Source organism: Melanerpes formicivorus, unplaced genomic scaffold (genome assembly GCF_026170545.1).
Source record: "Melanerpes formicivorus ecotype bairdi unplaced genomic scaffold, bMelFor1.0.p_v2 SCAF_26, whole genome shotgun sequence".
Lineage (NCBI taxonomy): Eukaryota > Metazoa > Chordata > Aves > Piciformes > Picidae > Melanerpes > Melanerpes formicivorus.
Window position 1 is genome coordinate 11213735 of NW_027142378.1, and position 25317 is coordinate 11239051.

A 25317-nucleotide genomic window follows, 5' to 3' on the forward strand; every position below is an offset into this window, starting at 1 on the left:
GGCTCTTCTCTGGGCCCACTTCAGCAGGTCCATGTCCTTCCTACGTTGAGGGTTCCAGAGTTAGGCACTGTACTCCAGGTGAGGGCACAGTACTCCGGGTGAGGATGATCACAAAGGTCTTTTCTACAGTTAACTTTGTGCCACACAGAAATTGGGAGTCACATCAGAAACAACAATTCCTGTCCCTAGAAAGGGCCGAAATTAATCAATGAGTGCCTCACCAACCACCCTCAGCTCCCTGAAAACCACCTCTCTTGGCACCGGGCACAGCGACAAGCTTTTAACCCTCAAAAAACTTCCCCAAGACCAAGGAGCATCACAGCCATAAGGAAGCAGTTGCCTTGGCCGTGTCCCCGCTCCCTGGCTGTGCCCGCTGCGGAGGGACACCAGCTGTCTGGAGCCGCGGTGGAAACTCGGCGCATGGTGGGCTGGGCAGGCAAGGACCGGGCTGGAGAGGGCAAGGCAGGGCTGGGCTTGGCAGGACGAGGCAAGGCAGGGCAAAGCAAGGGAAGGCAAGGCATAGCAGGGCTAGGCGGGGCAGGGCTGGGCCGGGCCGCTCCGCCCCGTCCCTCCCCCGGCCGGGCGCGGCGGCACCCCGGGGGTGCGGCAACGGCAGCGGCTCCCCGGCCCGGGCAAGCGGCAGCGGCGGCGGGAGCGGTGCCGGGGGAGCCTTCCAGCCGGGGATGCGGCTCCCCTGGGGCCGCGCCGCACGCTCCCGCCCTCCGCCCGCCGTCGACCGGGCGCCGCTCGGAGCCTCCGCCTCCCCGCGGCGGTTCCCCCTGCGGCGGGGACGCCGCCGCCGCCCCGCATGGCCAGAGCGAGCCGGCCGGGGCGCGCCGCTGCAGCCCACGGCCCCGAGAACGCGGGGCGGGGGGCTGAGGGCGGACTGGCGAGGCCGGCGGCCCCAGGTCTCCGCCGCCAGCCAGGCGGGCAGCCCCGCCGGGGGATGACTCAGAGCCGCCGCCGCCCCTGCAGCGAAGCCGCCGCCGCGCCGGTGTCCGCGCCGCGCCGCCCCATGCCCGCCGGGGGCCGCCCGCCGCCAGCCGCGCCGCGCACCGGATGATGCCCCCGCGGGGGGCGGCGGGTTCCTGCCGCCGGCGGCGCCTGGCGCCCCTCAACGAGGACAACGGGCGGTTCCTGCTGCTGGCCGCCCTTATCGCGGCGTACCTGAGCGCCGGCGCCACCGTCTTCTCGGCCCTCGAAAGCCCGTCGGAGGCGGCGGCGCAGCTCCGCTGGAACCGGACCCTGCACAACTTCAGCCGCATCTTCAACATCAGCCTGCCGGAGCTGCGCGCCTTCCTGCGGAGCTACGAGGCTGCCATGGCCGCGGGCATCCGCGTCGACGCCCTGCGGCCCCGCTGGGACTTTCCCGGCGCCTTCTACTTCGTGGGCACTGTCGTCTCCACCATAGGTGAGAGACCGCCCGGGGCCGGGGGGGGGATGCTGCGGCTGCGGGGCGGTCGTTATAGCGACCAAAGTTTGGGGAGCGGCGCCTCCGCGTTGCTACGGCAACAAGGGACCTTGCAACCCAGGATTGGACTGGGGTGGGGGAGTTCAGGTCCCTGTCCCAGTCCTAGGTCCCTGTGGCCTATCCTATCTGTTACCACCCGGCTGGCCGGTGGCAGAGCTGGGCTTCGGCTGGCCCAGGATGCGCCGGTGCGTTCACTAACGGCGACAGCGAAAGGGCTGAACATGCTGAGCTCCAGCCGGGTTTTCGCGCTGGGCTCGGTACTGGTTTTAACCTCTGGCGAAGTTAAAAGTGCGGACGGGAATAGCTAGGGAAGCTACACGAAGCCGTATGTCTTCCAGTTGCACCTAATAAGTGTCAGCGCATCGCTGCCGGCCGGGATTCACGTCCCATAGCTGTTGAGGGAGAGCAATGCTTTGCGAGCTCAGTTGTGTGGCGAGTTTTGGGGAGCGGCTTGAATTTTACTCTCAAATTGACCATTGTTTTTTTACTCTAAAAGCACCGGCAAGAACTGTTATGTGGGAGATTGACTTGGAAGTAAAGCCGCGGCTCCCTGCCGCGCTCGGAGCCTTGCTTGAGAAATCTCCTCCCTGCGGACACAGGATCTCAACGGCTCTCTCTCTCTAGCAGTTCTTTAAGTTTTCTAACAAGCCAGTTGTCTTGGGGCTCCTGTGCAGAAATCTCAGGCTTTTCCCCTTCGTTAGAGAGGCAGAAACACACAGCTCCTTGCTGCACTTAGGTTTGGAAACTGTTTTATCAATAGTGACTCATCTGTAGAATAGAGGCGTGATGGTGACTGCAGCAGTGTTGTCCAGCATTGGTACTTTTTGCATTGAATAATTCCCTCAACTTCTCCTGCTGGAGTGCACTCCTTTGTCCACTCATTAAAACACCGTGTTCATTAAGTGCTAGGCTCTCCTTTATCACAGAACCATGTATTTTTAAGAAGTTGTGACTGACCTGAGTGGATGGACAAAAAAATACCAGTCTATTAACAAACCCACTCATTTCCTTCCACCTGCTGTAGCAAGCAGAGAAATCTGCAGGGGGTGGCCGATCTGCCAACACAGGCTTCACCTCTTCCTGGTTATTGAAATGTAAAATGTTTCCTCTTCATTTGCAAGCCTTTGTTTGCATCTCCACTTCATTGTCCTGCAGTCATCTGTACCTGGGTGGAGGGAATGAGAAACTCCGGGGAGGTTTTTTTTTGGGAAGTCTTGACAGGTGTAAATGGCTGAATCAAGAACTGTTTCTCATCTTCCTGTAGTGTGACCTAGGGCACCACTCTCTCTTCATAGCCAATAATGTCTGCATCTCACCTGCAAGATGGAGGCTGAAGATTGGTTTTGCCCTGAGCTGCAGGAAAGGTTGGGTTCTGCCAAGCCTTCCCCTGAGTAGTACCTTTTGTTGGTGTACTACCTGCAAGCACTTACTCCTGAATTGCCTGGACTGCTTGGGGTGAATTCAGCAAGCCTGCTGTAGAGCAAGGTTTTGCTCAAAGCGAGGAGATGCAGCAGAAGCTGGCTTGAAGCTGGGTTGTGCCTTTGGGCCCAGTGAAGGCCATGGCAGAGCTGCAGTACTGGGGGCACCAAGCTGCATGTCCCTGGCAGGAGCAGCAGTCTCCCAGAGCGCAGGCATCCCGAGGCTGTGGCACACCATCCTGGCAGAGCTACATCTACAGTTCCTGCAGATGAAGAGGAAATGCTGCCCCCACCTCAGCACGTCTCCTCACTCGCCTCTTCAAGCTGCTGCAGCTTGTAGAGAGGCAAAGCCCACGGTGAGCTCAGATGCTTCTCCATGGGCAAGGTTTTTTCCACTGCATGGTTGTAGTCAGTCAATTCTTGGCAGCTGTTTGCCCAGCAGAAGCAAAAAGAAATTACAGCACACTAACTAGTTGCCCCACTAAAGTCCAAAAGCTGTCCTCTGAATGAAAGCTGCAGAAAGCTGTCTCCCTCAAGGTCTCAGCATGGGAGAAGCCAAGTGGCAGGCATCAAAATGTCACCTGGGGAAGCAGTTTCATAGTCATTCTTTTGTGGTCCCTTTGTTCCCACCTCACCAGCTGATTTCTGTGCCTACCTACTGGAGTAGCTTTGATTCCTCTGGCGGCTCACATGCTGTATCATTCTGGTTTAGAGCAATTTCACTTGCCTTTGCCTCACACTTCATTGACAAAGGAGAATGTTGTCTTCACTCAACATTGCCAGGAACTACCAGACACCTAGAGTCAAAACAGCTTGCCTTCCTCAACATCTTCATCACTTGCATGTGTCAAAGCAACTTTATTACTCCATCTAAACACCTTCCTATCCTGGTGACGCATCGGGAAGCTTTCTTACTCACTGCTTAACAAAGAGCAAGTAGATGCCATGTCTGCCAAGGGTAAATCACCCACAGGTTCTTCAGCCTCTTATCTGTAGAGGATTCCAACCTACAGAAAACTTGCAAAGCCTTTTCAAGTCTTCACTTTGCTCTCACTGGCTTTAATAAAACTGCTAAATGCTTCATACGTAGGCACTGAAGTGCAGTCACTCAGGGACTGAACTGCAAATTTTCCTGGGGTTTGTGTAAGCTGAACAGAGGAAGGGAGACTCCAGTTCTTCATCCTTCTGTGAACACAAGGCTTAGGCACAGTCGGGCTAGGAGAAAACTGCTCCATCCACCCTCCTTGAGCAGGGCCTTTGTAATGCCAAGCAGCTCCCCTTCATGAAGTGCTTTATCTCCTCTACCCACCCTTCAGATATTTGTATCAGATCCCCTCTCAGCCTTCTCTTCTCCAGACTAAACAGCCCTAGGGCTCTCAGCCATCCTCATAAGACATGTTCCAGTCCCTAAATCATCCTTGTAGCCCTCCTTTGGACTCTCTCCAGTAGTTCCCTTTCTCTCTTGAACCTGGGAGCCCAGAACAGGACACCGTACCCCAGAAGTGTTGTCATTAGGTCAGAGTAGAGGGGCAGGAGAAGCTCCCTTGACCTGCTGGACACACTTCTCTTCATGAGGAAGAATGGAAAATAAGAAAAAACAAATAAAAACCAAACAAGAAAGCAGTTGGAAGAGTGAGCAATGATTAAGCTACACTGTCAGGTTATTTGTCTTGGCCATCCTACATCAGGTCTGCAGCCAGCATGAGAGTTGTGTTTCAGCTTGGTCTGCTGCAGCCAGATCTGGTTCCTTAGGCTTGTGTGATATTTTGATCAATGTTGATCAGCCTGCTGGTGAATTTCCAGAAGTTATTTTCTCACTTGGGTAGTCTCCATAAAGAACTTGAGAGCAAGAGGTTCCAAGGTCCAATGGTTGTCATATTCCTGTGAGAGAAATGATCCTACAGTGATTTTCCTCAGATGAAGACCTGGTGCCCATAGCAATGATTTCTACTTGAACCCAGCTGCATGGGAGTATTAACTTCTTTGGGTGCCACTGATAGATAAGAATTTGTAGGCATAGGTTGGGTGCTCCGAGCAGAAAAGTAATCTAAATCACAGCTTGCCTTCTTGTAGTTGAGAGCAACAACAGGAAGCTTGACTTGGAGTATTTCCATGTAATTACGTGGGTGACTTGAGGTGTCCACGCTGAAGGGTTGCGCTGAAATCACTTTGATCTGAAATGTGTTGAGGTTTTGTTCTAGAAGGCGAGAGGGAGGAACTTCAGTACTTTAAATAAAGCTCTTTCTTAAAGGGGGAAAAAGAATCCTTAGAATACTATTTTGATCAGTCTCAGTACTGCTTAGGGTTTACCTGCCCCTGCTGGGTTATGCCAGCCCCCCAAAGCAAAGCTGTTACTGTGCTTCAGTCATCTAAACTGAATGACTTCTACAGAGCACATCTGCTCAGACTGTTTAATATAAGAGCTTCAGAGGTTTCTTAAACCCCAGTTTGGAAACCAAATGTTTCAAAACACATCAGTACAGTGGAGATTTATTTGTTGGTTTACAGCTGGAGAAGTTAAGCCCAAGACAATGAAATTGCACTTCTTTTTGAGGATGTCAAAGGCCTTACTGAAGTTAAGGTACACATCATCCACTGCCCTCCCTTCATCTACCCAGCTAGTCACCCCACCATAGCAGGCTATCAGATTGGTCAGGCATGATTTCCTCTTGGTGAATCCATGCTGACTACTCCTGATAACATTTTCTTTTCCTTGCATGTGCTAAGAGATGACCTCCAGAATGAGCTGCTTCATCACCTTTCCAGAGAGAGAGGTGAGGCTGTCTGGCCTGTAGTTTCTGGAGTCCTCCTTGCCCTTTTTGAAGACTGGAGTGACAGTGGCTTTCCTCTAGTCCTCAGGCATCTTTCCTGTTCTCCGTGAACTTTCAAAAAGGATGCAGAGTGGCACCCTTCTGTAACATCACAGCATAAAGAATTGCTCAGTATCACATAAGATATGATCTCTTATCTCAGAAGCAGAAGTTTGATTTTGACTTCCTGTGTGCTGGTTCAGGTTTGGACAAAAGACAAACTGGAGTTTACAAAAGGCCTGCAGTGACAGGGTGAGGGGCAATGACTTCAAGCTGGCAAAGAGCAGATTTAGAGTGGATGTTAGGAACAAGTTCTTCACTATGAGGGTGATGGAACACTGCAGCAAGTTGCCCAGGGAGGTGGTTGAAGCCTGGAGATATTCAAGGTGAGGCTCGACAGGGCTCTGGGCAGCCTGATCTAGTTGGGGGTGTCCCTGCTGCATGTGGGGAGGTCAGACTGGATGACCTTTGAAGGTTCCTTCCATCCTGGACCATTCTATGATTCTATGATCAGGGACATTTCTGCAGCTTTCAGGATGCCTCTGCCTTAGGCAGTTGAAGCAGTGTATATGCCTCCTGCTTGACACAACATTCAGTTTGGTCTTCAGTGATAGTCCTGATGGGCAGCAACCCCCTGTGTTTCAGTTCCCTATGGATTTACAAGAGGTTGGAGATTGCCAACCAAAGGTTGGTGGGCCAATATACCTCTTGGCTATCTTTCCATCCGTGGAGCTGACACGTGTGGCTCCAGCCAGTCTGTATTACTAAGCAACCTCACTGTAGCTGCAAACCAGTTATCACTCCTGTAATAGCAGCGAGGGATCATCAGTACTGGTCTTACCAAATGCCCTGTTTACTGCTGTCTCATAAATCTAAATCCTGCCTCAAACCCTAGAGGATGTGTTCCCATGGAACCTGGCCAGTCCCTGGCCTCTGCTCCCCACTTCTGCTCTCCTGGAGACACTGCTCCTTTCCTTCTCTTACAGCTTATGTAGTGCTGCCTTTTCCAGGCACTCTTAGTTTCTCCAGCTTGTGCTGTCTCTCTCCCAATTAGCATGCCATCCTCTACTGATAATTTATTTGCTTGATAAAGTTGTGAGTATTATTTTAATGCCTTAGCAGTCTTCCAAGTTAATGACAATCAAAGAAGTCAGAGGTGAAGTTTAACAGTTTCTTTCTGTTCCTTAATATCCCTGTCCCTCTTCACTGCTGTTAATCCTACTTTTGATCCTCATTTCTTTTTGTTCCATTCAACTAATTCTTCCTTCTCCCATTGTCTTAAGTTTGACACAGGTCATAGACACTTCATGATTTTTCTTGCTTTTACTGATGGGCATCCCTGGAGGTGTTGAAGAAATGTGTGGACATGCCACTTTGGGACACGGTTTAATGGCCATGGTGGTGTTGGGTTGAAGGTTGGACTCAGTGACCTTAGAGGACTCTTCTAACCCAAGCAATCCTGTGGTTCTACAATTCTCTGTCATGGTTTTAAGGCCAGCTGCAGCTGAGCCCCATGCAGCCACTCACATGATTTCCAGTTTACTCCCTCCCATCAGTAGAATGGGAGGGAGAAATAGGGAGCCAAATGCAAAAGCCCACAGGCTGAGGTAAGGAGGACTACAAAGAACGAATGAACAATAGGAGTAAGAACAATGGTAAAGAAAATAATATCTAGCAACAGTAAGAAGGGTAGGGATAAGTACGGGTCACACCGACGAGTGGTGGAAGTGTGAACGTCCTCCTGAGGGCAATAAATCTTAGCAGTGAGAATAAAACCTTCTGTGAACAGAAACACTGAAGCAGCAAACCAGAATTAGAATCTAAGGGCAACTGCATGGCCATCCAAACCAAACAAATAGGTTTCATTTTGTATCTCCTCAGCAGCCTGCTTCTGCTGAAGTCAATAGCTGCAGAGCTTTAGGAAATCCCACCATACTCATTTCATTGGCCAACAAATGTAGGTCTGATGCTGCCAGCACGTGTCATTACTGTAAGCAGTAACACATCTCCCTCAGCTCAGGGGGTCTATATATCACCACAGGTAGTACACTGATCTGTAGACATCAGAAGGTTTCAGTGCAGTCCCTCTTGAATCAGATGAGAAGCAGAGTCAAAATTAAATGTAATTGCATTAGCTGAGGCAAAGCATTAGCAGCCTTTTCAAGTAATTAAAGCTTTGGAGTGGAATAAGATAAGAAATGGAAGAGTTTGATGGGGTCTGATGTTAGCGTGTGGGTGAAGCACTTCTACTGCTCGTGTTTAAAAATCCAAAGTAAGTTCTCCTTACTCATTGAGAATAGCAGCAGTGATACCTTAATAACATCTGTAGCCCCAGAGTGATTCTTCAATCCATTTTAACTTTCCTGAGCTTGTGTCAACACAGCTTCTTTCCCTTCAGAAATGATGGGCCAAACGTTCACCTTCATTCTCAAATCTTAAGCAGGCAAATTTAATGACAGCAGAAGCAGTGACTAGAGGAGATCTGCCTGTGTGAGAACTGAGGGAGAAACTAATTGAGTAAACTTCAATTAAAACAGATCAGATCCGTTTGGTTATTCATTATTGACTATTCTGTCACCTCTTTGCTCAGACTGAGTATTGTGCCAGCAATTTATTCCTCTCCTGAGGATGAACCAAACATAAAATGTCATTTGTGCTCCCTGCCTGTGGAGTCAAGTCTGCTTCAAGCCCTCTGGGGCTGGAAATGGCTGTGGAGTAAATATTTTAAATACAAATTGTGGTTTCAGTGAGAGGGGCAGAAAGAAACTGCGTCATGAAATGTGGAAAAGGGCTTTGGGGTGCTGGTGGATGAGAAGCTGGACATGAGCAGACAGTGTGAGCTTGCAACCAGAAGGCCAAGCACATCCTGGGCTGCATCGAAAGATGCATTGCCAGCAGATCCAGAGAGGTGATTCTGCCACTCTGCCCTGGTGAGACCTCACTTAGAGTACTGTGTGCAAGGCTGGAGCTCTCAGTATAGGAATGACATGGACCTGATGGAACAGGTCCAGAGGAGGGCCACAGAAATTATCAGGGGGCTGGAGCACCTCTGCTACAAGGACAGGCTGAGGGAGCTGGGGTTGTTCAGCCTGGGGAAGAGAAGGCTCCAGGGGGACCTAATAGCAGCCTGCCAGTACCTGAAGGGAGCTACAGGAAGGATGGGGAGAGACTGTTTACAAAGGCCTGCAGTGATAGGACGAGGGGCAATGGTTTCAAACTAGAGAAGAGCAGATTTAGATTGGACATTAGGAACAAGTTCTGCACCATGAGGGTGGTGGAACACTGGAACAGGCTGCCCAGGGAGGTGGTTGGAGCCCCATCCCTGGAGATACTCAAGGTGAGGCTCAACAGGGCTCTGGGCAACCTGATCTAGTTAGGGATGCCCCTGCTGACTGCAGAGGGGATTGGACTGGGTGACCTTTGGAGGTCCCTTCCAGCCCAGGTCATTCTGTGACTCTATACTATGATTCTATGATTTGTCCATTTGGCAGAGCTGCAAGCACCAGGAAAATCTCAGATAGAATCAAAAGCTCAAAATGGTGTCTTGATGAGCTCACAAAGCTTTTCCTGTGTCATTCCATTTCCAAGCAATCAAGTGAAATGCATACTACAGAAAGGTTAAATACAGAAAATGAGGAAGAAGTGGTTAGGCAGCAGTGCTGCCACTCTCTATTTCTGTTGCAGTTACTTGGAATTAGGTCTTTGTGCCTTTGTGAATGAATTAGAAGAGGCAAAAAGACACTGGAGAATGTGGTGCCTTGCTTTCAGCTGGAACTTCCTGAAATGAGAGACTCATGAAGGCATACTTAAAACATCAAGCTACGGTGGATTTGCCAGAGTTTTGTCTTTAAGGTGTGACTGTAGAAGTTTGCATAGAGATTTGGAAAAAAAAACCCCAAGCCTGTGGTCAAACAGTGGAAGAGATGTTTGTATCTTTAGGATTCTTTCATTCCACAGGTCTGCCTGCACAGGCTCTTTGTGAAGCAGAAAAGCTGACCCAGCTACCACGACACAGATGTTCTCTGAATGCCTACCTACCCAAAGCCCACTGGCAGAAGAATAATATGCTACAAGTCTATGGTTTAACACAGTCAAAAGATAAGCCTTGGACAGCCTTTCCTATCTCTAAGGCTGGGAAAGCCCAGAAGTGACATCTTGCTTAATCAGGGGAAATATGACATTAACCCAAGAGAGATGAGTAAGAGGAATGCCACCTGCAGGTCCTGACCACCTTTTCTCTACAACTGGTAATCACACTCTTCTGGTTGTCATCCTTCTCTGAGCTTCATTTTCACCATCTCCATTTAGGAGAAGGTTCCCTGTCCCTCATTAGAAACTCTGTTCTGTTGCAATAGTATTATTAACCAGAAAACCCAAACATAAGCTTGCCAAAGATCTTGGGGCTCAATTCCATGACCTTTCCCCACATGTTCCCTCTTCAAACTGGCTGCTGGTGGCTTGGCACAAGTCAGTGCCTGCTTGCTTGTGCAAGCTGCATAGAGAAATCACAGAGTGACAGATTGTTAAGGCTTGGAAAGGTCATGGAGTCCAATGCCCCTGCCAAAGCAGGATCACCTAGGGCAGGTCACACAGGAATGCATCCAGGTCAGTTTTGAAGGTCTGCAGAGAAGGAGAATCCACAACCTCTCAGGGCAGCCTGCTCCAGTGCTCCAGCACCCTCACCAGAAGGAAGTGTCTCCTCGTGTCGGGCTGGCACCTTCTGTGTTCTAGCTTGTGCCCACTGTTTCTTGCCCTTTCACTGGCACCACCAAAAAGAGCCTGGCACCTTCATCTTGACACTACCCCTCAGATACTTAGAGATGTTGATAAGATCCCCTCTCAGCCTTCTCTTCTCAAGATTAAACAGCCTCAGTTCTCCTATGTCTTCTCTCAAGAACAGCCAGCCCCAGCCAGGAATAAAACTGATTTAGAGACACTTCTCCTTCTTCCTTGGCTTTATTCTGTGCCAGAGCAGCTTGGCCAGAGCAGATAATCAGCCTCCTGTGTTTGTTGGGCTGTGTCTTTGTGATAATGCATTCAGTAGTGAGCAAGGGTGAACTTGTTTGGTTAGGTTTTGGTATGCACCTTCTTCTCACCCTGTGCACGGACAGACAACATGCAGGGCAACCCAGGAAAAATAAACCCCACTTGGCTACGTCTGCTAAATGTGCAGAGCAAGAGCACTGGTGCTGCTTGTGAAGCTGAAGCCTCAGTGTTGCTATTTTTAAGGGTCATTTATCACTCAGGTCTACAAAAGTCAAGCCACTTGAGCTGATAAATGTGCCTGCTGAGTACTCACTTGAAGATCTTCCTTAGAAAGCTCAACTTGAAGGTGCCAGCATAATAAAACACACTTGGGAAACCTGCTGTAAACATGTACATGAGCAGCTGGGTTTTGAGGAGGTTACTCCTCTTTCCTTTCCTGTGGGATCTTAGGGGGTATACCCCTAATGCCTTAAGAGAAGAAACCTCACCCTTACTCTTTTAGGTCCAGCATTTCCTTCACCATAAACACCTTGTTCCAGCTCTGTCACTCAGGATGCTTTCTCCATAATGCCTGGAGTCCTCTCCTCACCTGCCTGCTGATGTATCAGCCCCATGTGGCAGCACTTCCATGTGCAAGTACCCTGCACCTGGGGTCAGGCTTCATATTTCCATCTTCAGGGTACTGCACAGGACAGTCTTCCTTGCAGCTTCTTAGCCCCTGACTATCAGACCTGTCCTCTTCCTAGCAGACAAGATCCTTCACCACCACCTTCATTCCAAAATTTCCTCTCCAGAACACTTGAGTCCCCTTTTCAATCTCAGGATCACAACTACCAGCACCTCTAGTTGCCTCCACAGCCCTCTCCATCACACTGCTCTCTGCTGCAAGTGCCTCTTGCCCCATTCTGGGCAGCCTGATCTAGTTGAGGATGCCCCTGCTGACTGCAGAGGGGGTTGGACTTGATGACATTTGGAGGCAATCCTTCCAACCCATTGTATGATTCTCACAGGGCAGGCCCCCCCAGCATCCTGCTGCTCTCCAGGGATACCCATGAGGGTGCAGATCCCTTGCTCACAAGCAGAAATCACAAGTTGCCAGAAGAGCTGGGGAGTCCCAGCATTTCTGCCTTGATGGAGCTGCTCCACTGTCTCCCAGCCCTGGGCACAAGGTACAGTTTCCCAGCCCTGTCTCTTGTCCTCACCTGAGTCAGCACTGGGCATAATTTTGGGTTCATATTTGTCATTCCCCTCTACAGAAAAATATTACTACCTCTTGGTCTATTTGTATACCCTTCTGTTGCACCTGGTAGCTAACAACTATTTATTAGCTTAACCTTTTAGCTCCATAATGCCATGGTTGCCAAGTTAATAATTTGTGGCTGGTTTTTCTTTGTTCCTAGGAAGCATGGGTTAATTGAGGCTGACAGTTCTATTCACTTTTTAAAACCAAGCATAAAATCATACAGAATCACCTGGTTGGAAAAGACCTTAAGTCCAACCATAACCTAACATCTCCCTGCACACAAGTGTTAGACCATGTCCCTAAGCACCTCATCCAAACATCTTTTAAACACCTCTAGGGATGCCTGGATGCATTCCTGTGTGATCTGCTCTAGCTGATCCTGCTCTGGCAGGGAGGTTGGACTACACAATCTCCAGGGGTCCTTTCCAACCCCTACCATTCCTTGTTTCTCATGGATTGCAGGAGGACCAGCAGCCTCCAAGCCAATGCAGCAGTAGAGATGATTCAATTCAGTATAGAGGATCAGTTCTGGTGTCCACCACTGTCATGCATAGCAGTGCTATGGATAACCAATAACTTGATCACATTTGTGTGTAAACAGAATAAAATCTGTACTGTGGAAGGCCTTTCCTAACTGCCTGCAGCTCCTTGAAACTTCTTCATGTTCAATTATTCATTTCCTGGCCAGTTCTGCCTTTGTGGCTCCTACTGGGTGTCAGTTGGCTCAAACACTTCACCGGTGGCGATGCATCAAGGAGCAGCAGGTGTGACTTGAGTGGGGTTTTTTTAACTACATTCACTGAGTTTATCACAGTTGTCTTACAGGTTGCAAAACAGACTGGTCATCTTTTCCCACAGTCCCTCAGGGATTGGGTCCACATATGCTTGTTTGATGTACAGTTAGGGAAAAAGAACACCTGGGTTAGCTCCCCCTGCTCGCCAAAGCAAATGTACAGAGCCTCTGACCTATCTGTATCCTGTAGGCTTTGTGGAGAACAAGTCCATGTTAGAAGTATGCTGTTCAAATTGCCAAGAAGTTAGAAAATGCCAGAAACAGCCTGCTTATTGAAGTGGTACTTACATAATTGCCAAGCAGACAGAAACAGGGAGGAAGAGAGGTAGATAGATGATAGGTAGGTAGTTTAGGTAGGTAGATGATAGACAGACAGATAAGTAGATAAGTAGGTTAGGTAGGTAGATGGTAAGTAGGTGGGTAGGTAGGTAAATAGGTAGGTAGGTAGATAGATAAATAGAATGATGTTAGATAAATAGGTAGATAGGTGACAGAAAGGTTATAGGACTCAGTCCTTAGCTTCATAGTCACTCAGTGTTTTCTCCATGGGACATCTGTTCCAGTCTGTGGATCACCAAGGACTCCAAGCTTGTGTAGAGATGAAGCCAGCCTTAAAAGCTGCAGCAGTATCTCATGTCTTCAGACATAGCATGGGGCTAACTCAAAGTGCCTGAATTCACACAGTACTGGACAGACCTCTACTGTTCAGGAGTTCTGCAGGTAGTAATCTAAGTAAAAGCAAATGTGATTGGACAGCAAGTTTGATGTTAAAAGTTTCTGGCAGTGCAAAAGCTCTGAAAAAATGTACTGTTTGGGCTCAAAGGAGGGTGTTTGAATAAAGAAGTTTTACAAAGGTGTTAAGGGGAAAATTAAGTTTTTCAAATGTAGTTAGAAAAAGGCAAAGTCCAGTGGAAGAATTGCCTGGTAGAGTTCTTGTTCCTTGGGTAAAAGTGCTGAATGCAGCAGAAGGTTTCTATCTGCAGTGGGTTTGTCAGCTCTGAGCTGTGACCCTGTATCCAAGGCAACTGTTTCTGGATGTTAGGTAGTAAGGAACTGTAGAATAAATGAGAGGTAGTTATGAAAGCTCCAGGTATGACTCTGTCAGGGGCAAAATGATGAAATAATGATGAACAGGGGGGAAAGGGATTGCAGGGGGCACCAGAAACCATGCATAGAGTTCAAAATATGATGGTTTGTTCCTTGATACAGTAATATGTCTCAGTCACTAAAGACCAGCCACGACCACTGCAAATCCATCAAGTTAAGCAAGTGTGGAACAGACATGAAACAAAATCAGTTGTGCTTAGTTTATCTGTGTTCTGTAACCCCTATGGCTTGGGACCAGTCCTGTGAGAGCTTAGTCTTTGTATTTCAAGAACTTCCTTCTCTCTGGAAGCAGCATTTTGGTTATAGAGTTGTTTGTGGTTGGCTTTGGTTTATTTCTGAGAAATCATTTGTTTCAAAAGTTGTATTCAACAGCTGGAGTGGCTTTTGGTTCCTTTCAATGAACTGCGCTATGGTTATGTAATGGTACAGCGGTGATGCTGCTCTCATGATCCAAGTGCTGCTACACTCTGGGAGTTAAAATGATTGCTCAGCTGTGCTGACTTGGGGTGTGAGCCAAGTCCCAGGCAGAATGCCTGTACAAGAGGAGCTGAGGAGCTGCATGAAACAGGCAAGGACACATGATGCCATAGTAAAGGCTGGAAAGCTTTCTTATGTTCAGCTTTTGGGGTAATCCAAACTTTCTTCCATCTCTGGGCAAATGCAACTTTACTGGAAAATTGTCACCCCCTTGAATGGAATAGGGATAGGATAGGATAGGATAGGATAGGATAGGATAGGATAGGATAGGATAGGATAGGATAGGATAGGATAGGATAGGATAGGATAGGATAGGATAGGATAGGATAGGATAGGATAGGATAGGATAAGCCAGCTTGGAAAAGACCTTCAAGATCATCAAGTCCAACCTATCACCCAACTCCAACTAAACCATAGCACCAAGTGCCTCATCCAGGCTCTTCTTAAACACTTCCAGTGATGGTGACTCCACCACCTCCCTGGTACAGACAAGGTAATTGCCAAACCAGTTGGCCTAGCAGAAGAGTTCACACGTACTAAAGGTGCTATTCCTTTTTGTCTTGTGGCATCAACAATCTCTTTTAGCCATAAGAAAATGGATAAAAGAAATCAAGAGCAACAGGAAGGATGCCACAGGTTTGTCCAGCTGCACTACCTCTTGAATCCATCACCATCCTAAGTAAATTAAAACTCCAGAAGAGCACAGCAGTAACCACAAAACCCTATTATGAGGCATTCATTAATTGCCAGCACTTAGCCATGAAAGGCTGCTGAAGGATGTTACCTGAGAATTGTTATTATCAACTCATCTCTTCTAATTCCATTTTTCTGGGCCAGAGGAAGCATCAAACAGCTGAAATCAATACTGCCACAGAGCTTGTGCCAGAAGTAATGGGGCAGAACTGCACTGAGAGAGGCTGAAACACTGTGTCTGAGGCACACAAAACCAGTCTCCAGTTACCCAGACAATACGTGTCAGGACCATGAAAAATGCAAAGCACCATTATCCCTCTCCCCTTGTACTAGCTCAGAAGCCAAGCAGTTCTGGGTGAATTCATTCCAGAGACTCATAGAACTCTTTCAGTTGGAAAAGACTTCTAAGATCAGTGAGTCTAGCCATTGAACTAACACCACCTGGCTTTTAAACCATGTCCTGAAATGCCATGTCTACAAGGGCTTTTAACACCTCCAGGGATAGTGACTCTGCCACCTCCCTGGGCAGCCTGTTCCAATGCCTGACCACCCTTTCAGGAAAGAAATTTTTCCTAAGATCCAATATGTCATCCATGACTCATGTTGTACTTAGCCTTGAGCAGAGGCTCACCTCAGATATGTTGTGCAGAACACATTAGGACAGCAATGTGCTCTTGTGGCCAGGAAGGCCAATGCCATTCTGGGCTGGAGCTGAGGGCTCTTTAGCTTGGAGGAGACTTGAGACGTGACTTCACTCATGTTTATAAAGATGTGCAGGGTGAGTGCCGAGAGGATGGAGCCAGGCTCTGCTTGGTGATGGCCAATGATAGGATAAGGGGCAATGGGTGGAAGCTGAGGCATTGGAAATTCCATGGAAACATGAGGAAAAGTATTTTCCCTGTGAGGGTGACAGAGCACTGGAACAGGCTGCCCAGGGGGGTTGTGGAGTTTCTCTCTGGAGATAATTCAAAACCCACCTGGATGTGTTCCTGTGTGACCTGCCCCAGGTGATCCTGCTCTGGCAGAGGGGTTAGACTGGATGAGCTTTCAAGTTCCCTTCCAGCCCCTAACATTCTGTGGTTCTGTGAAGCCCTCCTGGTAGAGATGGTGCTGAAGAGGGAAAAACAGCTAGGGAAGGCAGACTGAATTTTGTTAAAACTACTTCAGAAGTCTCACTTAAAGGAACCACATTGAAAGTAGAAGCCTTGAGCATCTCTCACAAATGACCAGGGGAAAACACTGAAAAGCCTCAGTGCATTCACAATGTGATCCAAACTGTCACTACCTCTTTTTTTGTCTTTTTGTTCTTTGTAATTAATAAATGTGTCTAGCCATATGTGTGACAATAAACCCATTTATTTTGATGGTGGTGTTCACACACTTGCTGTGAAGCACATGTTTCAATGCTTTGCTGATAAGGCATGGGGAAACAGATGCCTTCTCCATAATGAGCTGGCTGTGTATCCTAGCTGGCAACCACAACAAGCTCCCTGGCTTCTTCTGAGGACCAGGCACTAGTTCATATTCATCATCAGATGAGAAGGCTCTTGCAAGCAGACAGCCCAACCCTATCAGCTTCAACCCCACAGAGGAGGAGGAAGTGAGAAGAGCTTCCCAGTCACTCAGGTTAAGCCATGGACCCCAAGGCAGGCTTCTTAAGGGCTGCTCAAAGGTGGTCTTTTAGCACAACAGAATGGAGAGACCATGGATCCAGAAAACAAAGTCTAGTGACCTCTTTGCTAATACTTTGTTTTCTGGTGATACTCTGCAAATTTCTTCACTATCCTTTACAGAGAAGACTACTTCTGCTGTGAAGATACTGATCTATAACCATAGAACTGTGGAGGTTGGAAGAGATCATCAAGTCCAGCCCCCGCCTAGAGCTTGCAATTTCACCACTACTGCTGAGCTACTACTACTGAACCATGTCCTTCAGCATGATATTCACATGGCTTTTCAATACCTGCAGGGATGGTGACTCCACCACCTCCCTGGGAAGCCTGTTCCAATGCTGTGAAAAAAAAATTCCTAATATCCCATCTAAACCTCTCCTTGGCACAATTTGAGGCCATTTCCTCTTGTCCTGTCACTTTTTGCATGTGAGAAGAGACCCCCACCTGACTCAGACCTCCTTCCAGGTACTTGCAGAGAGCATTCCCCTCAGCCTCCTTCAGGCTAAACAACCCCTGTTTCCTCAGATGAAGCAAGCTGTGTTCTCTCTGCCAAAGAACTCCCACCATGAAAAGAAACCAAAACACTCTAAAGGTTTGCCTAAGAGATTTCCATAGCAGCAGTGCTGCTGGGATGCAGATGCTAGTTGATCATCTAATCTTACAATTGTCAGTCTGCGAGATCCCAGTGTTCCCAGTCCTCCCAGTCTGCCAGGTGGCTCTGCAGTGTGGGTATCTGATGGCTTTTCCTCTGATTATATCAGGTAGGGTAGTCACAGCAGGGGTTTGGTTAAGACTTTAAAGTGCTGGGTTTTGGAAGGTATTGTTTTTCCCCTCTTATGTCATCTGAAAACTTCTGTCCCCTCAGGAGGAACTGTGTGATCAGATCTCTGTGACAAGAAGGTTACACTGGGTTACAGTTGGTCAACAGAGAGCTTAAACTCACCTGGAGTACTGCATCCAGCTCTTGGGTCCCTAACACAAGAGGGACATGGACCTGACGGAGCAGGTCTACGAGAACCACAAAGATCATCAGAGGGCTGAAGCACCTCTCCTATGAAGACAGGCTGAGAGCTGGGGTTGTTCAGCCTGGAGAAGAGAAGGCTCCAGAAAGACCTTAGTAGGGGCTTTTCAGTACCTGAAGGGGGCTTACAAGAAGGCTGGGAAGGGACTGTTTACAAGGCCCTGTGGTGATATGACAAGTGACGATGGCTTTAACCTAGAGCAGGGTAGATTTAGATAAGAAGTTCTTCACTATGAGAGTGGTGGAACACTGGAACAGGTTACCCAGGGAGGTGGTCGAGGCCCCATCCCTGGAGATGTTCAAGGTCAGGCTTGACAGGGCTCTGAGCAACCTGATCTAGTTGGGGACGTCCCTGGGTATTGTAGGGTGGTTGGACTAGATGACCTCTAGAGGTCCCTTCCACCCCAGTGCATTCCATGATTCTATGATTTGCGTGGTGAGCGATGCATGCAGAACAATGCCATTAACCTTCCCCATTTATCTCCACACCCTAGGTTTTGGAATGACCACGCCAGCAACCGTGGCTGGCAAAGTATTCCTCATCATTTATGGCCTTTTTGGGTGTGCTGGGACTATCCTTTTCTTCAACCTCTTCTTGGAGCGAATTATCTCTCTGCTGGCGTTTATCATGAAGGCGTGCCACGAGAGACAGCTGCGAAGAAGCGGTCTCCTACCTCCCAACTTCCGCAGGGGGCCAGCTATGGCTGGGGTGGGCAGCCTGGTGGGGTGGAAGCCATCCGTTTACCACGTGCTGCTGATCCTGGGAATCTTTGCCGTTACCATTTCCTGCTGCGCCTCCGCCATGTACACGGCGGTGGAAGGGTGGAACTACGTCGACTCTTTGTACTATTGCTTTGTCACCTTCAGCACCATCGGCTTCGGAGATTTGGTAAGCAGCCAGAACGCTGCCTACCAAAATCAGGGATTATACAGATTCGGGAACTTTGTCTTTATATTGATGGGGGTATGTTGCATATACTCTCTTTTTAATGTCATCTCCATCTTAATCAAGCAAGTGTTGAACTGGGTGTTGAAAAAATTGGAATGCAGTTGTTGCCCCAAGTGCCGTAAATCCAGCGCCCGCCTGGGCCGCCGCAACGCCATCACCCCGGGAGCACGCCTGCGCCGGCGGAACATCTCCATGGACACCGAAGGACAGTATGACAGCGACACCGAAGGCAGGAGACTCTCAGGAGAGATGATCTCCATGAGGGAACTCACAGCCTCCAATAAAGTCTCCTTGGCCATTTTGCAAAAGCAGTTGTCCGAGACGGCCAACGGCTACCCGAGGAACGTTTGTATCAACACGAGACAGAATGGTTTCTCTGCAGGGGTGGGGGCTCTAGCCATCATGAACAACCGCTTGGCAGAAACCAGTGATTCTAGGTAGAGTTTTTTGACATTGCTTTTGTTTCTTAAAAACCCAACAACAACAAAACACAACCACACACAACAGCCCAAAACCCCAAATCAAATGGTGTTTAAAGGGTAAGCTTTCGGTTCAGAGACAGCCATTTGGAAAGCTTTCAGTTCAGCGACAGCCGTTGGGCGTTCAGCATTTTAGTTTTGGAGCCGGTGGGGGCTGGGGGTTTATAAGTCTTCTCTAATATGCAGTAACATCTACTGTAATGTTGCAGTTTTCTCCCAAGGTTTTGTTTTGGAAGAGACTTTGATATCTTTGATGCCATCTCTGATGCAATTATGGGAGGATGAAGTGCCATAGTTAGGGTGGTGACAGTTACAGAAGGATGAATGGACAGTCAGGATGGTGACAGTTACAGAAGGATGGAGTGCACAGCTAGGATGGTGACAGTTACAAGGATGGAGTGCACAGCTAGGATGGTGTCAGTTACAAGGATGGAGTGCACAGCTAGGATGGTGACAGTTACAAGGATGGAGTGCACAGCTAGGATGGTGACAGTTACAGAAGGATGGAGTGCACAGCTAGGATGGTGACAGTTACAAGGATGGAGTGCACAGCTAGGATGGTGTCAGTTACAAGGATGGAGTGCACAGCTAGGATGGTGACAGTTACAAGGATGGAGTGCACAGCTAGGATGGTGTCAAAACCAACGTCCTTCTCTTCAGATCATAGCCTGAACGCAGACTCTGTGTTAAAATCAATAAAATGGGCGAGCGGAATTCCAGATTTGAATTTGAGGTTGATAAGGTTTGGCTAAAGCAGTATCTTACATTGAAGTCTGGATCTGGCCCTGAATTTTGTGCTTGATGCTCCTCAGCAATTCCTTCCAGCAAGCCTGTATGTGACATAGGTGTAGGTGACAGCAGGTGCACCAGTTTTAGAGGGGCTGTGCTTCACTCTAACAGACCTGCTGACTTCAGTGGTGGAGGATCAAATGGGCTGAATTCCCCTGACTGTAAAAGTTGGTTTGTATAGTCAGTCTTGTCTGAAACACCACCTTCTGCCTAACTCTTAAAAGTCAGGAGATTATAAAGAAATCATGCTAAAATGTGCAAAACCCATCCCTACCTGCTGACAATGAAAACAGGCAGCTGTCAGCTTTGGTACTAGCTTCATTTAATGCAAGCAAATCCAGTACTCACCTCTGGTGTCAAACATTTGCATTGCCACTGAAATGTTTATTTCAGTACTTTCACGTGAATATAAGCAGCAAACCAAGAATGCAGGCTCCCAGTCATCCTGAGTTTGCCTGTTTTACTTGTGCAATATTGTTGTAGAGATTCATGCAGATTATTTCTTGGCAGTGTTCTGGGGGCCCCAATCCTAGTCTTGTTTCCCACAGTTCTGATTGTGAAGGTTATCTAGAAGAAAACTGCATTGGAGGTCCCCCAGAAGCTGGCTTCCCTCAGGACATTGGTACACCACAAGTTGGCCTAAGGCTGTTGCTACTGTCTTAAAAGTCAAAGTCATATTTAACCTGTGCTAGCCCAGACTGCTGGAGAACCAGAAGCACCTTCAAGCAAACCTAGTACCAGTGTCTAGCATGACAAACCCATCTGGATACACTCCTGTGTGGTCTGCCCTAGGTGATCCTGCTTTGGTGGTGGTGTTGGACTTCATGATCTCCAGAGGTCCCTCCCAACCCCTACCATTCTGTGTTTCTGGGAAAGGGGTGCATAGGAATTACCACAGATTTCTTTCAAAGCTCTGGATCACTGCTCTAAAGTCTCTATTCCATACCACTCTTTCAGTGCTGTGAAGGTAATAAAAAGGCTGAAGGAACAGGCAGAGGTCCAAGTGTTTGGTGAGCCTAGTTTGAAGGCTAAATGTTAAGCAGGATGTGTAGGGTCAGACTGTGGACTGGGGAAGATTCAAAGACCGACTGCAAAGACCCCATTCAGGAAAGCAACTTCCAGAGCTGCAGGAACCATTTTTAGAAAGAGCAGAGACAGGGAAACAAATGTATCACTATTTTTTTTCCCTTTGGGATTACCTCTATGGGCAAGTCTTTTTAAGTAGGATGGTTTATGTGTTTTAATTATTAAGAGTGCATAGGAGATGTTTCTCTCTTATTGCAGCTAGACCCCTCTTAGGGTTGCAGTTTGGTACATTTGCCATCATGCAGAATATTGATCATTAGAACAGACCCCACTCTACATAAATCAAGACAGGCAGGCTCTGCCCCAAAGGTATTAAAGAGTTTGGAAACACAACATCCCAAACCACAGCAGAATTACTGAAGTTGATCATTTTACTCATAAAAACATGTTCAAATGCAGTAATGTTGTGGGAGCTCAAGAATGATATTTGCAAACTGAGAGGATTTAATTTTGCAGTTTAAGTGGTTTCCAAAGGGTAAATATTACAACTGTGATTAGGGACCTGTCAAATGTTTGTAAATAGTTTTCAACCTACCTTTTCCAGATGAAGGAGTATAAAACTGTACATACCACCTCTGCTATACCTGTAACTTTGCTGAGTCTGGTCCAAGGCAGGCACACAGTCTGCCTTAATATGGTTTGAATGTTTCTGAGTCTTTTTTGGTGCCAGTAGTCACAGTGCAGGACCCTTTGCGTTTCCTGTTGACTCCAGGAGTCTTGGGTTGGCTCCTAGAACTGGGTTCCTCAAGGGCTTTGGGCATCTGGTTGAGACTTTATGCACTTGGGTCTAATGTTTCTTTACTCCTGATAAGCTCCATTCTGATCCTCCTTAGCCTCAGAGGTGTACAAAGTGCATGCCCAGTAGTGCACGTATCCCCAGAAGCTGACACAAAGCAACCACAGGGACCCCCAGCTTGTGTCTAAGCCCTGTAAAACTCCCCCATCCACATCTGGCTCAGCAAGGCCAGTTTGTGAAAGGCTTGAGAGCACAGTTACTGAGCTGGGTCTTACTGAGGAGTATCTGACAAGGGGTGGCTTTTCCAATTCCCCCATATTCAGTAACCAAAACAATTTCAAGGGTGCATGAAAATCAAGCTCCAGATCAGTACTTTTCTGCTTGCTAGAACTACCTGGGCACCCATCACCCAAGAGCCTAAGTGTATGAGCCAAGAGGGCATAGGAGCTTTGAGGTCAATCTCCTAGTCCTTCCTGCTCTTTCTGTGGCTTGTTTTTTAACTTGGGCATCTAATGGCTTTCATTGTGCATGGTCCAACTCAGGAGGCGCCAGGGCAGCCTTGCACCTTTCTGTGAATTGAACCCTGAAGGTGCAGCAGTTGCACCAAGTGCAATTCCTCCTGGTATTTCATTTTCACAGACAAAGCAGATACCTGCAGTGCCCGGAGACAGGCTGAAGCACAAGAAATAAGGAGGAACTGAAGGAGCAGAGTGGGACAGTGAAAGCACACTGCACTAGATTGCACTTTCTTTTCAGGTAACTTGGGAGTGGTATTGCGTTCTTGAAATGTTTGGGGGTTTTCCCTGGTTTTATTTTTTGACAGGCTTGAAAGAATACAGTTAACTTAGGATTCTGAAGTTCATCTTCCCTGATACAACCCTCTCTGCACCACCCTGCAAAACCAGCCACAGGGGCTCCTACCTGGCACAGATATCCCAGTTGCCTGCTGAGCAGCTGTGCAGGTAGCACTGATGGGAGCTCAGATGCTGTGCTCCAGGTTGCATTGTTTCTTCTGTCTGAGCCCAAGAAGAACATTAAGGAGCAGCAGGAAGCCACAGGACTCAGGATGTTTCTGTGATCCAGCCCCTAGGTGGAAGCAATGATGGCACAAGCATGAGCTGCTCAGACTTTCAGCAAGCAGGGAGGAACATAGGGTGCCCACCTGGCTCGTGTGCTCATACCTTGCACGTGGGAATAAACATTTCAGTGAGTTTTAATAAGAAACAATAACCAAATCCAAGCAATGTCTTCTCTTTCCCCTGGAGCTCAGGACAGAAGGGTTACAAAGAACAGACACCTCCAGTGTTTGGCAATTCACTACTTGGGGTTTCTCTTCCCTGTGTGTTTCTTGGACAAAGTTTGGAGTCACACTGAGATGTCATCCCCTTCTCTGTTCTTCCCACCTGCAAACACACTTCTCATTTTGTGCAAAAAAAAACATCCAGATGGCTTTTAATTTCCTTCCAATGTGAAGGATGCTCTTCAGGTGATAGAGATGTTCAGAGAAGTAATCTCACTGACTTCAGTGGCAGATGGAGGAGGCTGTAGTTTGCCTGTCTCCCTGCAGAACAGGCATTGCACAAGGAACCCCCATTCCCACCAGCAAGAAGTACAAAGGTTTGTCAGGCAGTGGTTGAGGCTATGCAGCATTAGGCACAATTTAAAATGGAAAGAAGGTGTGTTATGAAGGATATTTGTGCATATTTGATGTGTACTTCCTAATGGATAACCTGATTGCCAGCTCTAATTGCAGCAAAAAATACTAGTGTGAAAATCACTCAGGCTCCTGGTGACCATCTGGTGCCATGCTTGGGTTACCCAGAGGTGCACTGTGCTGGTGCTTGTCAGTGTAGTGCTGGTGTCTCAGTCCAGCTTCAGCCCTTCTCATCCCCAGCTTTCTGTAGGTGAAAATTTGGGTGTACTATGACCACTTCAGGCATGTCTTGACTTACTACTGAAAGGAGGACTTTGACAGTGCTGGGGGCCATCTAGCCAAGCATACAGGCTTGATCTAAACCTGTTTGTCTCCATGGGATGAGTTTATAATTCTGTGGAAATTAGCTGTAGCAATGAGACCATTCTCTCTTTTTTTTTATTTTCCTTTGATTTTCTAACCTTTAACTTGAAAAATATTCAGTGACTCATTCTTACAATGAATGTTCAGAGCTAATCTAAACAAAATCAACATCATACTTTGCTGGCTGCTGGCAAATCTATGGCTATGGCTGCTGCTCTAACCGGGTTACTGATGTGCCTTTCCAAACAAACACACAGCTTTCAGTGTGCTCTTTAACTAATACAGTAAATGTTATGTTCCATAATAAAGTCAATTAGGGCATATTGAATACTTGAGTCACACAGTTGATAACTAATGAAGTGTGCTTTTGCACACTGTACAATCAACATGGAACATCTTGTTGGCGAAGGTGTCTGTATTTGAGCTCATTCTGCACTGAGAGAGCAGGAACATGTCATAGAATCACAGAATTGTCAGGGTTGGAAGGGACCTCAAGGATCGTCCAGTTCCAATCCCCTGCCATGGGCAGGGACACCTCACACCACAGCAGGTTGCTCACAGCCACCTCCAGCCTGGCTGCAAACACCTCCAGGGATGAGGCTTCCACCACCTCCCTGGGCAGCCTGTGCCAGGCTCTCACCACCCTCATGAGGGACAACATTTTCCTGACATCCAATCTGAATCTCCCCACTTGTAGTTTTGTTCCATTCCCTCTAGTCCCATCACTACCTGACACCCCAAAAAGTCCCTCCCCAGCTTTCCTGTAGCCCCCTTCAGATACTGGAAGGCCACAATTGTGGCCTAGTTTTGAGTCCCGAGCGGCCCAGGGCAAAAGGACAGGAAAGGTCTTTAACCTCTTCCCAAGGAGGGAAACAGCAATGCTCCCCACTGGAAACTCAGTTTACAAACATACTCAAAAGGCACTCAGGTGAAAGGAAATCATTCACAAACGAGGCTCAGTCCTTCACCTGTGCCTGCCAGGCCAAAACCTTCCAGAGTTTCCAGAGACCTCCCCCCCACTCGGCCTCAGCAGGCCCTGAGCGGGCCCCCAGCAGGCCCCACGCCAGGCCCAGGCCTGCCACAGGCTTCAGCAGGCCCAGAGGGGCAGAGGGAAACTCACTGCCAGACGAGGCCTGGAGAAAGCCTCTCCCCCTCAAAACACAACAATAACAGCACCTGTCCTGAGAGGGAATGGGCTGCACACTCCCTTAAACAGAGAGACACAGGAAAACAGAACAGTCCACTACCCTCATGGTGCAGAACTTGTTCCTAACATCCAATCTAAATCTGCTCTTCTCCAGTTTGAAACCATTGCCCCTCATCCTGTCACTGCAGGCCTTTGTAAACAGTCTCTCTCCATCCTTGTAAACCCCCTTCAGGTACTGGAAGGCTGCTATTAGGTCTCCCCAGAACCTCCTCTTTTTCAGGCTGAACACCCCAGCTCCCTCAGCCTTGTAGCAGAGGTGCTCCAAGCCCCTGAGCATTTTCCCACCTCTGGGCCAGCTCCATCAGCTCCATGTCCTTCCTGTATTGAGGGCTCCAGAGCTGGACACTAAGCATCCAGTTCTG

At 48.2% G+C, this 25317-nt stretch overlaps 1 protein-coding gene and 1 long non-coding RNA gene across 4 annotated transcripts in view; one reads left to right on the plus strand and one right to left on the minus strand.

The window, feature by feature from the left end:
- Positions 1-22822, minus strand: part of LOC137448802 (uncharacterized) — a 92083-nt gene extending 69261 nt beyond the window's left edge. Inside the window, exon 1 of the long non-coding RNA XR_010989219.1 lies at positions 22653-22822. This is a non-coding gene — a long non-coding RNA (uncharacterized lncRNA). The remainder of the gene's footprint in view (positions 1-22652) is intronic.
- KCNK12 (potassium two pore domain channel subfamily K member 12) lies at positions 940-24076 on the plus strand. Of its 3 annotated transcripts, XR_010989218.1 has the most exons (4): positions 940-1411; positions 18187-19078; positions 22371-22487; positions 22815-24076. XR_010989218.1 is itself a non-coding variant. In XM_068153676.1 (3 exons), exons 1-3 carry the CDS (start codon positions 1060-1062, stop codon positions 22405-22407), a joined length of 1281 nt encoding a protein of 426 aa, XP_068009777.1. In that variant the 5' UTR covers positions 940-1059; the 3' UTR covers positions 22408-24076. The 3 variants fall into 3 exon arrangements, 2 of the variants coding, with proteins under 2 accessions (XP_068009777.1, XP_068009778.1); XM_068153676.1 differs by having other exon boundaries at positions 22371-24076; XM_068153677.1 differs by having other exon boundaries at positions 18187-24076.
- The last annotated feature ends 1241 nt before the right edge of the window (positions 24077-25317 follow it).